Source organism: Papaver somniferum, unplaced genomic scaffold (genome assembly GCF_003573695.1).
Source record: "Papaver somniferum cultivar HN1 unplaced genomic scaffold, ASM357369v1 unplaced-scaffold_118, whole genome shotgun sequence".
NCBI lineage: Eukaryota > Viridiplantae > Streptophyta > Magnoliopsida > Ranunculales > Papaveraceae > Papaver > Papaver somniferum.
Genome location: NW_020620825.1, coordinates 16635355 through 16651085, shown reverse-complemented (window position 1 = coordinate 16651085; position 15731 = coordinate 16635355). Strand labels below are relative to the sequence as shown.

Here is a 15731-nt window from a genome sequence, read left to right as displayed (position 1 = left end):
GTGCTGAGGGACAAGATGTGATGCTTTCTTAGCAATATCCTTCCTTACAACATCTTTTCCTTTTTTGGCTTTTTGGGTACCACTTGGTTGTCCTTCTTCTTCTACTCTTGCCACTGGATCAACTGGTTCAACACTTGGTCCTGCACTTTGTTGAGCGGCTTGTTCAACACTTGGTCGCACCCCTTGTTCACTGCCTTGTTGTTCAACAGTTGGTTGCACTCCTTGTTGACTGCTTTTTTCTTGTTCGCTTTGTTGAGCACCTGAATTATCTTTGGCACTCCTTTCCCTCCTAGCACTAGCTGTCACTTTCTTCCTCCCTTCTCGACTTTGTCTAAACAACAAAGAAAGGAACAATATTTACAAACTATACAATCGGAAGACAAGGTATGGAAATATAACCCGAATGTACACATTCGGACGTAAGAAGACACATATTGTTCCCGAATACAAAACAATCGGAAGCTAACTAAACATATTTGCAACCGAATATACATCAATTGGAGTTCAGAAGCTGTAAATTTTTCATCCTACACAATCGGAAGACAAAGTGCACATCTATAACCCGAATGTACAAATTCGGAAGTAAGAAGACACATATTTCTTCCGAATGAAAAACAATCGGAATATAACTAAACATGTTTACAACCGAATATTCATCAACTGGAGTTCAGAAACTCTAAAATTTTATCCTACACAATCGGAGGTATAAAACATTATATTGTCTTCCGAATAAATACTGGCCCCAAAATGGGATTTTTCCTATATCAGAAATTTTGAGATTTTTTCAATATATACATTCGGTAGTGAGTGTTCTTCCGAATACTTTGTGTCTACTTAAATATATTCGGTAGCCAAAAAATTCATTAAACTACCGATTATTAGCAGTTTGTATCCACGAAGATATGGCCACCAATATTCGGCAGATAATCATCAAATCTTTCTCCCGAATACTGTCGATGTTCTTGAAAAATGAAGAACACGACTACATTCGGAAGTAAATGAGCATGCATATCGTCCGAATCTGGATAAATAACCGAAAACCCTAGAAATTTTTTTTCTCGATTCGACGAATTAAAGCGAAATAAACCCCAAAAATGATAGATTCTTACCTAATTGGGGCCATTTGAAGTTGACGAAGTGTTTGAGTCTCGGAATCGCCACCACCGACTACATTGCCGGGTACTTCTTCTTCGCGTTCTTCGCGTTCTTCTTCATTTGCAGCAAGAATTTCTTTATTTCTTGCTAAAATTCCAATGTTTGGATCGATACCCCGAGCAACATTTTTGGTTCTAGGTCTGTGGGTTTCATTTCTCTTATCCATTGTTTTATAATCGAATCGACGATGTTTTGATTTTACGATTCGCGACGATGTTTCGGTTGAACGAGGAAAAAAAAAATTCTTCCACAATCGGAAGACAATATGAAACTGGAAGAAGAAGAATTGAAATGAGTAGAATTGTTTTTGATTTGGTTTTTATACAGTTTTACCAGAAGGGCATTTATATAACTTCAATATCATATAGGGTACCCCTTAACTAGAGTCTTTGGCTGGGTATAAATTGATGGCCCCTAAATCCTTTGGGGTGGCCCCTAAAAATGCCAGGTTATTTTAATTGCCAAATAAAATGAAAAAGGTCTAATTTTCTCACAGTTTCATTTTCAGCAGGGGTTCCCAATCTAGGAGTAATGGCCATAAAGGGTTGTTTACTACAGAATGGTGAGGGGTTAAATGACGAGGAGAGACCTTATTTTTTAACTTCTCTTATAAATAAAGGTCTCATGAAGACTTCCACCTAGGAATTTTTTGGCCCGTCGTTGAGACGTTCTAACATAATGAAAAACACTAACATTTCAAATGTCATGGCTCATGCTTTTAACAGTTTAATCATAAAACAGTACTCCTAAACGACAATTAATATCTGGTTTCTTGCGTATTTTCTTGACGCGTATCCGGTTCACAATTACCGTGAATTCAAGTGTTCACTATCCGAGCGATAATCAAATTGCTCTCTCGTTTAAATTCCAAACGCTCTTCGGTGAAACCTCAGAAAATGCGTCGGAAAAAGTGTGGACGACTCCAACTCCGAAGTAACTAAACGTTACAATCCACACTTTTACCTCACTTAAAATAAAAATAGCTAGGACTCCCTTCTAGCATAAGACTCAGAGTGAGCTTAAAATATATATATGGACTGGCCGTGAGATGTTAGCGTTAAATACCGTTAGATCAGATTTAGTGGGACCCAGTGATCTGTCTAGAAACGTACACAATTTTCTGAAAATTAATAAGGGATATTGTAATATTATTTCTTTCAGCAAAAATCTCTGTAATTTATTGGTGGGTGGTGGTGGTGGACGATTAAAAAGTTTCAAGCTCTTTGAATGTATCCATTCAGCCATCCAATATAAATACCAAACCAGTAGTCACAATAACCCCCTCTCTCGTCTTCATTCACCTTTCCTCGTTTTCTCTCTTCTATTTCTCAGCTTCATAAGTAGGAAAATTCTCCCAATTAACAAAGAATAGATTATTTCCAATTTAGATTAGATAGCTTTTTTTGATTGAAGATGGCGTCTATCAACCCTTCTTGCTCTATGGTTACTACTCCCTCCCATTCACGGTATTCTCCCTCTCTGTCTCTGGATCTGAATTATTGATTTTTTTCTGAGATTTTATAGGATTTACTTGTTCTTCATTAATCTATCTGGGTCTCTCTAATTTAATTCAGTGTCTTTATCTATAGGTTTGATTAAATTTGGGTGAGGATATGTAAAATTCTGTTAGGTTCCTTTTTGAATCACCCATATTTAGTATTAGAGTTTGTATATTGTGGTTGCTGGTAAAATTGTAAGTTTCATTTTAATCTTAGATGAATAGAGATAATATGTAGTTCCATAAGAGTTTGCAACTAGCTTACGTAAGTGCCTTTTCATTGTGAAATTGATGGAGCCTCCTGTATCTAATCTAGCGCGAAGACCTTCCTTAAGTAAATCGAAGATGCTTACTTTTGGGTGCTCTATGTTTACGTAACAATTTGAAATTGTGGTTGCAACTGTTTTGTTTTTCTATATGTGAGTAACACTGGTTCTAATTTCCCACATGTTTTGGTGTGTTTACTTATGAAGAGCATTCTGCTGGCAGCAACATATTTGTAGATTTTTATGGATGTTTTAATTGATAACGTGCGGACTGATCTGACTACCTTTTTTTTTTGTGTTATGAAGAAGGAAGAAATATTTTAACTGGTTCAATGGGCTAAGATGCGATAACTCGTTTGGAGCAAATGCAAACACGTCAAGTTTTTCCATGATTAGATTGAGTAATTCACGCGAAGGTGGCAGTAGACTTAGAGCTGCAGTTGTTTCGGGGGATGAACAGGCTAAATTATCAGGTGCATTTGAGACACTGGCAGCAGATATGATTCCTACAACTGATGATTTCTTTATGGACAAGGATGAGCCTGATTGGGATACACCAACGGGTGGATTCGCTTCCGTTGATGAGGCCATTGAAGATATTCGTCAAGGCAAGGTTTGTTCTCTCCTTGGCTCTCTCTCTCACTCTTATCCAAAATTAGTGAAAGTTGTATCCACAGCTCGGAACTGGGTATGATGTGGCATGATCAAGCTGTCTGTTGTTTAATTCAATTCTTCCTTTGGGTCTATATTGCAGATGGTCATTGTTGTGGATGACGAAGACAGAGAAAATGAAGGAGATCTAATAATGGCAGCAGAATTAGCAACTCCTGAAGCCATGGCGTTTATTGTAAAGCATGGAACTGGAATTGTGTGTGTCAGCATGCAAGGAGAATACTTGGATAGGTTACAGCTACCTTTAATGGTCCAGACAAAGGAGAATGAGGAGAAACTTTGTACGGCATTCACAGTAACAGTGGTATGTTATTTTCCTTCTTAATTCAACTAAAAGTAATTTGTTAATGTTAATTCCTCTACAATCCATATACAAGCTACGTACTATCTTCTCCTTGCAAAAAGTGGTGCAAGGTAAGGAGAAACCCTTAAACCCTTAATTGTCATCTATATTCCAAGCCATTGCAATCTCTGCAAACATGATCCTAGATTTAATCCTCGATTTGGGTGAATCACCCAAAATTTGTGTTGCATTTATATATTGTTTTGCTGTGACTTTTCTTGCTTCAATTGTTTATGTGTTTAATCTTCTATTCTTCTAAAATTATTATCTTTCAATCTCATATTGATTATAATGGGGGGTTTTAGGATGCAAAACATGGTACAACCACGGGGGTGTCCGCTCAAGATAGAGCAAAGACAATCTTGACTCTTGCATCAAGAGATTCTAAACCCGAGGATTTGAACCGTCCAGGGCATATTTTCCCTTTGAGGTATAGGGATGGAGGTGTTCTCAAAAGAGCAGGGCATACTGAAGCATCTGTTGATCTTGCAGTCTTGGCCGGGTTTGACCCTGTTGCGGTTCTCTGTGAGATCGTTGATGACGATGGTTCCATGGCAAGATTGCCAAAGCTTCGTGAATTTGCCCAGCGAGAGACCTTGAAAATTATTTCGATTGCTGATTTAATCAGGTAAAGAGTCTCATGTGTTTAATTGATCACTCTTGGAATATCAGTGGTATTTGTGGTCATTCTCGTAGGCATTTGGCAAGTGTCTTTAATCTTCAAATTTGACTCCTAAACCAGTTTTGCTGAGATTTATAATTCTTGTGAAATTTTATAGATATAGAAGGAAATCAGATAAACTGGTCGAGCGGTCCTCTGTGGCACGTATACCCACCATGTGGGGACCTTTTGAGGCCTACTGTTACAAGTCAATGCTAGATGGAATTGAGCATATAGCCATGGTGAAAGTAAGCGAAATCTTGAATTTGAGAACTCTGCTTTTATTTATTTGTATTTTCTGTTTGTTTGATTTTTTTCATCACAATGAAGCCTAAAGATAATGGTAGGAGGAGTCACATATCCTTATTATTAGGTGTTCTTGTCTGTGAAGGGTCTATTGTTTATCCACTTGAAGTAGAACTTTTTTTCCCTCCGAAAGAAACAAATATATCAGGATAGTTGAAAAATTATAAGCAAGTAAGTTGGCCCAAGATGAGCTTTAATCCACGTGTTTGTAATGAAATTGTGGTTGTGACATTCATTAAGAAAGGTAAAAAGTGTGTCCTCCTGGTAAAGTCAATGTGTTGATGAGTAACAACAATCTGATCTTCTCTCTAGTTAATGGGAGATCCTACATCTAGACCGGGACACTTCATTCATTCTGAGAGTTCACATGAGCTACATTGAGCGTAATGATACAAACTGAAATTGTTACATTCTAGCTACCAAGACCAGTATAATTTTGTGACCCCCATCCTGACGTGTCACGTTAGACAACAAAACTGTACTCCATAGATCCTAAAACAGAACATTCTATCAAAATTATTGAACCATGTTGTTCAAACTTCTAGAAATGCATGTCGTGTCAATATGTCAATTAAGTTGTCAGTTGTCATCTAGCATGACTTGGAAATTTAGATGAAGCTGTTACAAAATGTTGAATGTATCTGTGTTGTAAACAGGGTGATATTGGGGATGGTGAAAACATTCTTGTGAGGGTACACTCCGAGTGCCTTACAGGAGACATATTTGGGTCGGCAAGATGTGACTGTGGGGATCAGCTTGCACTTGCCATGAAGCAAATTGAGGCAGCTGGAAAGGGTGTGTTGGTGTATCTCCGTGGACACGAAGGAAGGGGAATTGGTCTTGGCCACAAGCTTCGTGCGTACAACTTGCAGGATGATGGGCGGGACACAGTAGAGGCAAATGAGGAGCTTGGATTACCTGTTGATTCACGAGAATACGGCATTGGCGCGCAGGTACTTGTTTTGTTCAAACTTTGATTAAGCTAGCTAAGTTCGCGAGAAATTATATATGACAATATCAGAGCCAGAATATAGAAAAAGCGAAGCGAAAAAAGGGAAACTTGGGATAGGCATTATTATCTTGAAACAAATTTGGAGAAGCCACAAAATCTGACATCTAGAAAGTGATCTACTTAAATATGAAATATCATACTTCACAGCAAGGCCTAAATGATATTCCCAACTCAGTTAATGGAGTATTGTTTCGCAAAAGCATCTACTTAAAATTTATTCCCAACACGTTAATGAAGTAACCGTTACATGAAAGCGCCAGTCTTTCTTCCTTCTTTTTGCAATAGAGATAGAAATATCTTCCAACAATTCATTTGCTTTGCAAGATTAATAAGTTAAGGCATTTGCATTTATACCTTTAATTATTTGCAGATATTACGAGATGTTGGTGTACACTCAATGAAGTTGATGACGAATAATCCAACGAAGTATGTTGGGCTTAAAGGTTATGGTTTGTCAGTTGTGGGCAGAGTTCCGTTGTTGACCCCAATTACAAAGGATAACCAGAGATATTTGGAGACAAAACGGAAAAAAATGGGCCATGTATACAACTTTGAATTTAACGGTCGGCTTAACAATCTCATTAGTGGTACTGAGCAGTAACCTCTTCTGATAAATCTGACAAGGATAATGTGCTTCAACTCGTGATCTAAGGAAGCCCCAGCTGCGTATTTTTCCAGTGAGATGAATCATGAACGATACAAACTATAGTACTTATACGGCAGGTAAGCGGTATCAGACAAATATTTGTGCTCAAATAAGTTGCCGTCGTTTCATTTAATTATGAAAATCTGAGATTACTAATCCACTGCATTGATTCTTTTTCCTTCTAAAAGAAGTCTTTTCACTGATGATATTGTAAATTATTGAGGAAATGTTTGCCATTAATGGAAGCTTGCTTATTTCTTTGCAATTGCTCAATCTCTGATCTGTTACAATTATTGGAAATCTCTCTAATTTTAAAGCTGAATATGCAGGTGTTTAATGGATCACTCCAATCTCTTTATGTAGTAGTGTGTGAATAAATAGTTTACATCCTCACTTCTTGATGATTAAAAGGAAAGATGTTGCAATTTGCTGATTCTGTGAATTCTGTAACTAGGTGGTGCTTGACATTTTATTGGATATTTGCAGTTTCTCAATTGGTTGATTTTACTTGAATCAACAAATAATTAACTTTTCTCTTGAAAACCACAATGGTGCACCTCTCTAGAAGTGTTTTTTTCTTCTGGTCTGGACACTTTGCCACAATGGTGCACCTACTTTAGATTTCCTGCTCAGAGCTGGGAAGCACAGAATAGTACGAGTCTTTTCTGTAAATGCAGAACAGGAAACTCAGAGCTACTTATTTTTACACTGCACTGAAATCAGGATCTTTGGCATCATTTTCTAGATAGCGTTGGTTTTCAATGGGTTTTTGCAAACACTGACAAGCACAATATATGGGCCTATCTTGCATTTCTATAACTGAGACGCTGTTGTTGGCATTTCTATCTCTTCGATGACCTTCAGCTAATTATATTCCGTGTGTTCTCTCTTTTCATCTCTTTGATGACCTTTAGCGTGTTTGGTTGGGGAATGGAATCAGTTTTCTGGAAATACTCCTATGTTTGGAGCGGATTAGGATTCTCAAAAAGTACGAGAATTCAAAACCCATGGGGAGGTGGCAGATTTGGGATTCCCTCTCTATATTCTTTAGTAGTAGGATTCTGGGATAGAATCCCTTTCTCACTTTTCAGACGCGCCATTAAGCCTAAATATAATTTGCCTTTCGTCAGCAACAAAATAAAAGTGGCATCCGTATAATGATTTTGACTTAAACCAGGATATAATTTGTAACACGACAAAAGTGGTGGTAAGAATGACAAAAGCGGGTGATAGAAATGATCACGAATATGATCCCAAAACTTTGAGCTAGCCGTCTCAACGGTCTTCTCAAGTAAAGATCACGAATCATAGCACTCAAGAATAGGAGTTGTGGTACAAGAAATGAGATGATTCCATTATTTCATTTCTTTTGTCCATTCCTCTTTAGTGGGAATTTTAAATTGTCCTATCCTCTTTGTGGGAACACTAAGTGTGCGTTAGTATGTTCTCACAAATTCAGAAATATAAGACATGCCCTAACTAAGCCTATCCTGGTTTAAACAACATACTAGGTACAAAATTAGAGAGCCCTCATGTATTCATAAAATTTCTAATAGGAGTGTATAGTTGTGCTATTCTAGCAGCAGCTGTGGAACAAAATTGATGCTGCCCTGTAGCTAATTCTAATTGATGACTATTTTCTTCTTTCTGTCGACCAAATGAACGTCAGTTGTGAGGCCAAATTGTTGTACATTCTGTTTGTATACTGGTAGTATTACTTGTATTTGTGTAGACTTAATCCTTGGACGGAAAACAGCAAGTAGAGATGTCGATACAGGCAACCTCCATAGCATCGCAGACCCATTCTGGAATATCACCTTTGGGGAACTGCAAGAGTTAGAAAATAATTGGGTCAGATAATACATCAAAGGGGAAGGAAACTTACAGTTCGCTTTGTTTGAAGCAAAAAATGGTGGCGCGAAAACTTGAGTTGAAACCAACTTCAGCTGGGACTTGAAACTAGAATGATGTTATTCTAGGAAGAAAGGATGAATGGTGATCATGTGTGTATCCACGTGTTAAAAGAAACTACCCTGACTAGTTATGACACATCTAGTCATCAATTTGAACGGTAATAAAAAAAAAAGACGAGAAAAAGTAAAAGTAAAACGAAACCAGATGCAGCTAAAACACATTTGAGTAAGAGGAATACCATCTTCTTCAGAAAGCCACAAACAAACCTGCATGAATTGCAAAACCAAAATAAGGAAGACTATCAGTCACGGGAAAGATATAAAACTCTAATCAAATAAAATCAGATGGTTTGAGTACACACTCTGGGAAGCATCCTTTAATTATGGACATGTGTAGGTCCCTGCTAAGCTGTCACCCAAAGCATTCAACGAGTTAGAATTTAGAATAAAATACCAAAGATCATGGCACCAGTAGTAATTAAGCTAAGTGATTTTTACCCTCATCATGTAAGACAAATTGTGATATGATACAAGCTGAGATCCCATAGCATCTTTTGTAACAAGAGAATGAATATAAGCTCTTGTATACTTCTTGCAGACCTACAATGATAACACAGTAGAGCTGAAATATGCAAACATTAAGTTATTAACACTTCAGTTGTCAAAGAAGATGGAACCATACCATACAGGTGCATTCTGGATCGATGGGACGCATATCACTGGCCATTACTTTGTGCTTTAATTTAAGCAACCCCTGTGACAAGAAGTTTAATTGAGAAAAAAATGTCACTTGGAAGTACAAGTTGATGGACATGGAGTTACATTTTAACGACTTTTGTTCAATCTCATTCTCAATAGTTGATAACCTATCATGTATATAACATTTACTATTGATAATATCTCCTCATGGTTTAAGTCAAGAAAGTAGGACAAAATAAAATATCAACAGAAATCAGATTGCAGCAGAAAATCACCAACTATACTCAACCCATCATCTTTGCTTATTAACTACACCAGTATTCACATCTCCATCTTTTCGAAAAACACACAGAAATGCCTTAAAAGACTTGGTTGAGCTTAGTTGAAAAACAAAGAAGACAATCATGGAACCCACACCGTTACATAGTGATGGCAGATCCTCTTCTTCTTCTGGTCTCAACAAGAACAATTACTATACTAAAACTAGTCACCAAAAACTGATGGCGGATCCTCTAGTCGTTCATATTAAATGGAGTTATAAACTGAAGCAGCTTGGAAGGAGTTCTGTTGATGTAAGGAATGAATCAAACCAGAACTGCGTAGGTAAGCAAGCTTGAAGTAAGATGGTGTTGACAACCTCTGTAATATGCCTAATATTCCTCTCTCCCATGCCATTTTGTTGAGGTGTATGAGGACATGAAGATGCAACAGATTTAAAGGAGCAGGTGATTCTTTCAGCAAAGAAGAGGTGTCTCGATTATTTTGGTGTAAATATCCCAAACCTACATCATATACTAAATTTTGGGTAGATCAAGGGAAAGATGGAGTATTTATGTTCATTTCGACAACATCTAGTATCTTGATCAGAATCTATCACCATTTCGGCATCAGCCTAGCATGTGCAACTCTTTCATCATACTTGTATACAATTGACATACGCATGCACATACTTACAAAGGGAGAATTCGTAGTTTTATTCCTCAACATGAACGTTAAAATACCTACCTCGGGTACAAGAGCTGTTCCAAAACGAGCCGTACGCGTTGGATATACACAGTCAAACATGTCGGCACCTAATGCGCTGCACACAACAATATCAAGAGGATATCCAACACCCTGAAAATAATATGCATATAGAATAGATTAAGAAGTCTCAACATAGCTGGGTAACAAAGGTAGAAAGTTATGAATCACTCGAACAATCCTATTGGTGCATGTCCTTCACATATGGAACATAGACTCATTTTTTACCATAACATATCGGGGTTTATCATCGGGCAAAGCTGCAGTGCACTGAGCCACAACACGCCAAAATGAATCTTTTTCTTCGCCACCTGAAAGACCACCAATAGCATAGCTATCACAAAAGTAAACTAAGTTAATTAACTTGCTCGAGTCTTTTAATTGATGGGACATTTGCAAATTGAAGTTTCAAGGGAAGCACTGCACAGCCAATCAATTTTGGGTAGTTGTGTACACATATGTTTCAAAAGTAACTTGAAGCAACAGAATCCCACATAACAGACAATTGACTAGTATGCGGCCTAGATCCTGCCATACTACGCAATATCATTGGTTTAAACTATATGGTTAAACAGAGAAAAAACTAAGTTGCCAACAGAATGAAGTCCCTTGATAGATGGGGTTGTTGATTACAAACTTGGTCTGCATTTTTCATGAATAATTCACATATGGAATAGAATTCTGAAGCGCCAATTGAAAGAATAGCAGCATTGGGGACAGGGCAGGTGCGAGGTATGAGAATAAAACTGAGCGAATTGTGCCCTTATCAGGTGAGGTGTACAAGAACTGAGTATCATGGTGTCTGTGTTTCCGAGGTACGTCAGGCAGATTGAATGGGTACAAATTATATTAACCACCAAGCCTTTAATACATCTTTGAGAAATCTCATTGTTATGTCGATTGCTCACACAGGTGGAAATAGGTTTGTACATCCATTGGTAACCATTGCAAGAGTAGTAATGTAGTATGACATACCCAGGTAAATTGCGCTTGACCAGTTCTTTAACGCATATATCCCTAGAAAACAACAGCAATTTGAAGTTACAGAACTAGCTAGCTATTGAACAAAAGAATTCTCCATGTGTGCTTGTGTACAACAGAGAGACATTCACAAGAAATTCTAGAAAAAGCAAAGAACTATTGTCTATGTCACCTGAGATCTGGATCCAAACCTCCTTGTACTATACCAAACAAATTTTGCTCATCTGGTCTCTTGTGAGCTGTTATTAATAAATGAATTAAAATTGGTATGCGTCTTGCCAACACAAGTATCAATATTCAATATTGATTGTTGATGAACGGGGAATAAGAAAAATAAATGAAGAAACTTTCACTAGAGGAGGTGAACAAGGGATCTAATTAGCTGCAGTATCTCTAAATGAGTACATAGCTGTTACGTTAATAATAAGCAATTGCTGCAGGAGAGAAATGACTTAAGAAATACAGCAGGAACAAAGGCAATAAGAGACAAAAAAAAAAACCTGGAATATAAAGACTTGGTATGAAATAAAATAATTAAATTCTCCACCTCAACATGGCATCAAACAGAGGTAAAAAAGATTCCTATTTGACTGCTTACCAGCTATACATCTGTCTATCCAACGTATGGTGCGATACATAGCTTCTTCAACTCGTGGACCAGTAATAGTGGTTTTGACAACATCGTCAAGGGCCATAATGATATCTGCTCCAATTCTATTCTGTAGAAATTGTTGGAATAAGAGATAAAAGTTATACATTTGGAGGAAGCAGCTAAGAACATAACAGATCACGGAAGAAGCTTAATTGCATTGCTAAGTCAATATATTTCTTTATGTCAGAGATCAGCTACTCAATAAGAATTAATTATCCTAAAAGTAGGAACCAAGGCAGCTATTCCCACTAATAGAGAGAGTCCCAGATCCAACATTCACTAGTTTACCATCCACGAGTTATAATGTGTTCCCCCAAAACCTATGATAAGGCTCCGATAATGAAGGGCCTAGTATAACATGCATCTTTGAATTCTAAGTGAAACAGTGCAGCTACAGAATAACAATAACAAAGATAGGGAGATGATTCAAAGTTAGAGCACAAGAAAACCCACTTGGATTTGTATTGATTCTTCAGGTGTTAAGAGCATTGGCTTTCCATCGACAGGTGACTGAAGATAAGAGAAATGAACCAGGAGTTACAAATATGAACAGAACAGTGGTAGCTACTATTATATCCGTGCTACTACTAAAATTAAGCAAGATAGGCCTCTTTTGACCCATAAATAAGAAAATCAAAATTCGACCCATAAATAAGAAAATCAAAACTGAAGGGCTCATTTTACATCAACATATCAGAGATGTAAACTCAGCAACCACTTGAGAAGGTGGATGACTAAAGCATTTAAGAGCACGTTCCCTAATTCCACGCACATGCCACATGTGTAGCAGTGAGTAGGAATATTTTGTGTTACATGTTCATTTCTTTCTAGAATCCTGTTGCTGACGATCATTTCTTTCTAGAATCCTGTTGCTGATGATTCGTGTCTATGGCGGTACACAAAATAGTGAAATACCTTCTGTACTTGGGTAAAGTTTTACAGCATTCAATGGTTAAAACTTAAAACTATGTGTGGGAATTATAAACCAACTGACTGATATAAATTGAATCAAATCAAAAATTAAAACAGAACTGAGCTAAACAAACCTGAAACGTCACACCCTTCTCAGTGATGTCAGCTAAATGCAACAGAGAGACCTGGATGGGCAAAAGAGACTAAAAATAAATTTTGATAATCTAAAAATAAATTCTGCTTTCGTACCAAAGAATTCTAGAAGGGTCATCCATAGTCAAAAGAGACTCTGTTTGTGATTACCTCATTGGGATCAATAAGAACTTACGGGCTCAGGCTTTTTTCTGTGTATAGGTGATCGAGAAAATGAACTATAATATATTTAGGAGAACCATACGAGGAGGGAAACAATGGTTTTATTGAAGAAGAAAAAAAATACTACAGTAACTACTTCTAGTAGACTGCTAACGAGATGACGACTAAAGATTACTAAGAAGAAAAGAAGAAATGGATGATAATTCATGAAAGTCAAGGAGCACAGAAAGTAAACAAACAATGCTAACTAACCATTTGAAAGCCACCGGAGTCCGTAAGTAGTGCTCTTGGCCAGTTCATAAAATTGTGCAGGCCCCCAAGTTCATCAATCAACTCTGAACCAGGACGAAGTTCCAAATGGTAGGTATTTCCAAGTATTATATGACAGCCGATATCTTCGAGTTGGCTAGTCGTTAAACCCTTTATTGTGCCTTTTAACAAGTAACTTTGTTGAATAACTATACATTGACAACCAGGTGTTTCCACTAAGAAACTAAAATGACCAACCAACTATCTCAACTAAATCATATAGCAGCTAATCTTATACTCCAAATTTATCTGACCATTGAATTCATGTGAAAGATTACAAATTTATATGATGACCTGCCATTTCATTAATCATAGCCTCCACACATTTCCAAATATAAATAAGGAGATGCGGAGCAGAGAAAAAATAACCAAATTTTCTAGTGAACTATTTTACTAAACTGAAGTACAGATCCTGAAAGGGACTAAGAGTAAGATATTTGTAAAAGGATACTAATCCTACTGCCAGTAGCTATGAGTCATGGTGCTGCTTTTGATTTGTTGATAAACTGATTAGGCATGACAAATTCTATTACCTGTCTTACTTAGTTGTTGATGGTTACTAGTGCTGCTCCGTTCCAAGCAACCATATGTTTGCATATCAGAAAATACCAGAATTTAATAATTGCAACCCAATAATTCAAAAACTAACCTTGTGTTCCAACAGGCATAAATAGAGGCGTCTGACACTCAAAGTGTGGAAGCGTAAGTTTGGATGCACGAGCACGATTACACCGACCCAAAACCTTCATGTAAGAAATTCATATGTCATGCACAGATAAACAATCAAATGAGCAATAAAAACAAACTTGATGCACCCATTACTCATCAATATGTAGCTCATAGGTGAAAACTAACAATCAATTTCCATCGAGTGCCCCAAAATACAATGTTTCAGTTACATCACGTGCACAAACACAATCAAATAATTCGCTTCATACAATGTAATTTAAAAACATTCTCATAATCTAGTGCATGAGACCAATTACTAAATTCTCTTAACATTAAACCTAAGATATATGCATCAATGTATTAACATTCTCTATTTAATTTCTTAACAGAGATTATACCTCGAATTTAAGCGCCATTGTTCGAACAGTTGGAGAAACTGGCATCAAACAGCTGAGAAGAAATAAGAAAATCAGTGTAATCGACCAAAAGTTCCTATAAGAGTAATGTGATTGTTATTGTTTGAATAATATCAATCAAGGTAGTATATTCAGATCCATCATTGGTACTAATCAAGAAACACAAAAAACAGACAGAAACAAACCAAATCATGTGCACAAACATGATAAGCTTAATCTAAGAAGAAAAAAACGAATCAACATTTTGTTATCTATTAACAAAAAAAAAAAGTGCCGGAACTTTAACATTTTGTTAATGAACTAAGCAAATTATACCTCAAATGTAAAATTTTTATGTCGGTCATAATCATAAAGTTCCAAAATTTAAAGAAAATAAGCTTCTTACTATCTTGAACGTCTTGAATTCCACCTTTTTACTCTTGCAGTTTTGTGCTTTATCTTCATAATCTTATGATCCTAGATTATGTTTGCGATAATAAAACCCAACTCCCAATTTATACGAATCATTTCTGCCACATTCCAAATGAATTCCCCCTAAATTTATTCTTGGAAGAGATACCCTTCCCTTTTGTATCCTTTCAGAAATTTCAATTCGATTTAATGGTAAGAAGATCTAAATCATTTGTTAGGAGCAAAATTCCATCCAATCGATGGGATAACAATCTCTGAGAATTTAAAAGAAAAATCGCTAAATTTTTCAAAAACAAACTGGATCTCATCAAATTAATATTTTCATTGAGAGATTAAATACCAATCGAACAAAATCAGTATAAATTAAAAATCAACCAAAATCAATCATACCAGAACTAATTGAAGGTCGTAAAATTGGCGGCGGTGATGGTGGAGGTAGTTTAGAAGTGAGATTTGATTGTATTGGAGTTGGAGAAGGTGTAAGTGGCGCTGGTGAGGAAGGAGGACGAAGAGGAGGCGCATCTGGCGTTGATGGAGGATCAGAAATTGATAACGGGTACGACGGTCTGAGAGAAGGAGGAGGAGGTGCTAAAGGACGAGGCGACGATGATCATGGCAGATCTTGAAGTGACAGTGGATTGGTGGTGGTACTGCGGTCGGAGGAGCAGCTGGTGGTGGTGGGGAGAAGAAAGAAGAAATTAAATATTAAACGAGTGGAGAAGATGGATCGATAAGGATATATACAGTAAAGGGTAGGATAGGGATTATAAAAATTAATAAAAACTAAATTTAAATCATTTTACTTTGAAATGGAGTTTTTGTATCAATTTTACATGATATGGTTTTTGCGTGTCCCAAATAATATGGCTAGT

General features: G+C 36.9%; 2 protein-coding genes across 8 annotated transcripts; one reads left to right on the top strand and one right to left on the bottom strand.

The window, feature by feature from the left end:
• The first annotated feature begins 2325 nt into the window (after positions 1-2325).
• Positions 2326-7053, top strand: LOC113330569 (bifunctional riboflavin biosynthesis protein RIBA 1, chloroplastic-like). Of its 2 annotated transcripts, XR_003350335.1 has the most exons (8): positions 2326-2621; positions 3226-3532; positions 3674-3895; positions 4240-4562; positions 4714-4843; positions 5558-5854; positions 6284-6636; positions 6889-7053. XR_003350335.1 is itself a non-coding variant. In XM_026577368.1 (7 exons), the coding sequence occupies exons 1-7, from the start codon at positions 2569-2571 to the stop codon at positions 6512-6514; spliced, it is 1563 nt and encodes a 520-aa protein (XP_026433153.1). In that variant the 5' UTR covers positions 2326-2568; the 3' UTR covers positions 6515-6832. The 2 variants fall into 2 exon arrangements, 1 of the variants encoding a protein (XP_026433153.1); XM_026577368.1 differs by lacking the exon at positions 6889-7053 and having other exon boundaries at positions 6284-6832.
• Positions 7054-7892: 839 nt separating this feature from the next.
• LOC113330574 (queuine tRNA-ribosyltransferase catalytic subunit 1-like) lies at positions 7893-15552 on the bottom strand. 6 transcript variants are annotated; one of them, XM_026577382.1, is made up of 16 exons: positions 15250-15552; positions 14431-14482; positions 14013-14106; positions 13307-13512; positions 12874-12924; positions 12281-12337; positions 11774-11894; positions 11348-11414; positions 11170-11211; positions 10423-10528; positions 10177-10287; positions 9155-9226; positions 8971-9072; positions 8835-8881; positions 8712-8739; positions 7893-8386 (listed from the first exon to the last, which is right to left on the bottom strand). In XM_026577382.1, exons 2-16 carry the CDS (start codon positions 14473-14475, stop codon positions 8294-8296), a joined length of 1242 nt encoding a protein of 413 aa, XP_026433167.1. In that variant the 5' UTR covers positions 14476-14482; positions 15250-15552; the 3' UTR covers positions 7893-8293. The 6 variants fall into 6 exon arrangements, with proteins under 6 accessions (XP_026433167.1, XP_026433165.1, XP_026433169.1 ...); XM_026577380.1 differs by lacking the exon at positions 15250-15552 and adding an exon at positions 14834-15215; XM_026577384.1 differs by lacking the exon at positions 15250-15552 and adding an exon at positions 14834-15215 and having other exon boundaries at positions 13307-13389.
• Between the last annotated feature and the right edge of the window lie 179 nt (positions 15553-15731).

Bases quoted from the DNA above. Each gene is read 5' to 3' on its own strand.
- LOC113330574 (XM_026577380.1), bottom strand. From the start codon at position 14,892: ATGAAGATAAAGCACAAAACTGCAAGAGTAAAAAGGTGGAATTCAAGA. The intron at 11,415-11,773 runs GTAAGCAGTCAA...TATTAATAACAG, and splicing joins GATAGACAGATGTATAGCTG to CTCACAAGAGACCAGATGAG. The intron at 10,288-10,422 runs GTAAAAAATGAG...TATTATTTTCAG, and splicing joins ATAAACCCCGATATGTTATG to GGTGTTGGATATCCTCTTGA.
- LOC113330569 (XM_026577368.1), top strand. From the start codon at position 2,569: ATGGCGTCTATCAACCCTTCTTGCTCTATGGTTACTACTCCCTCCCAT. The intron at 3,533-3,673 runs GTTTGTTCTCTC...TCTATATTGCAG, and splicing joins AAGATATTCGTCAAGGCAAG to ATGGTCATTGTTGTGGATGA. The intron at 4,844-5,557 runs GTAAGCGAAATC...TGTTGTAAACAG, and splicing joins AGCATATAGCCATGGTGAAA to GGTGATATTGGGGATGGTGA.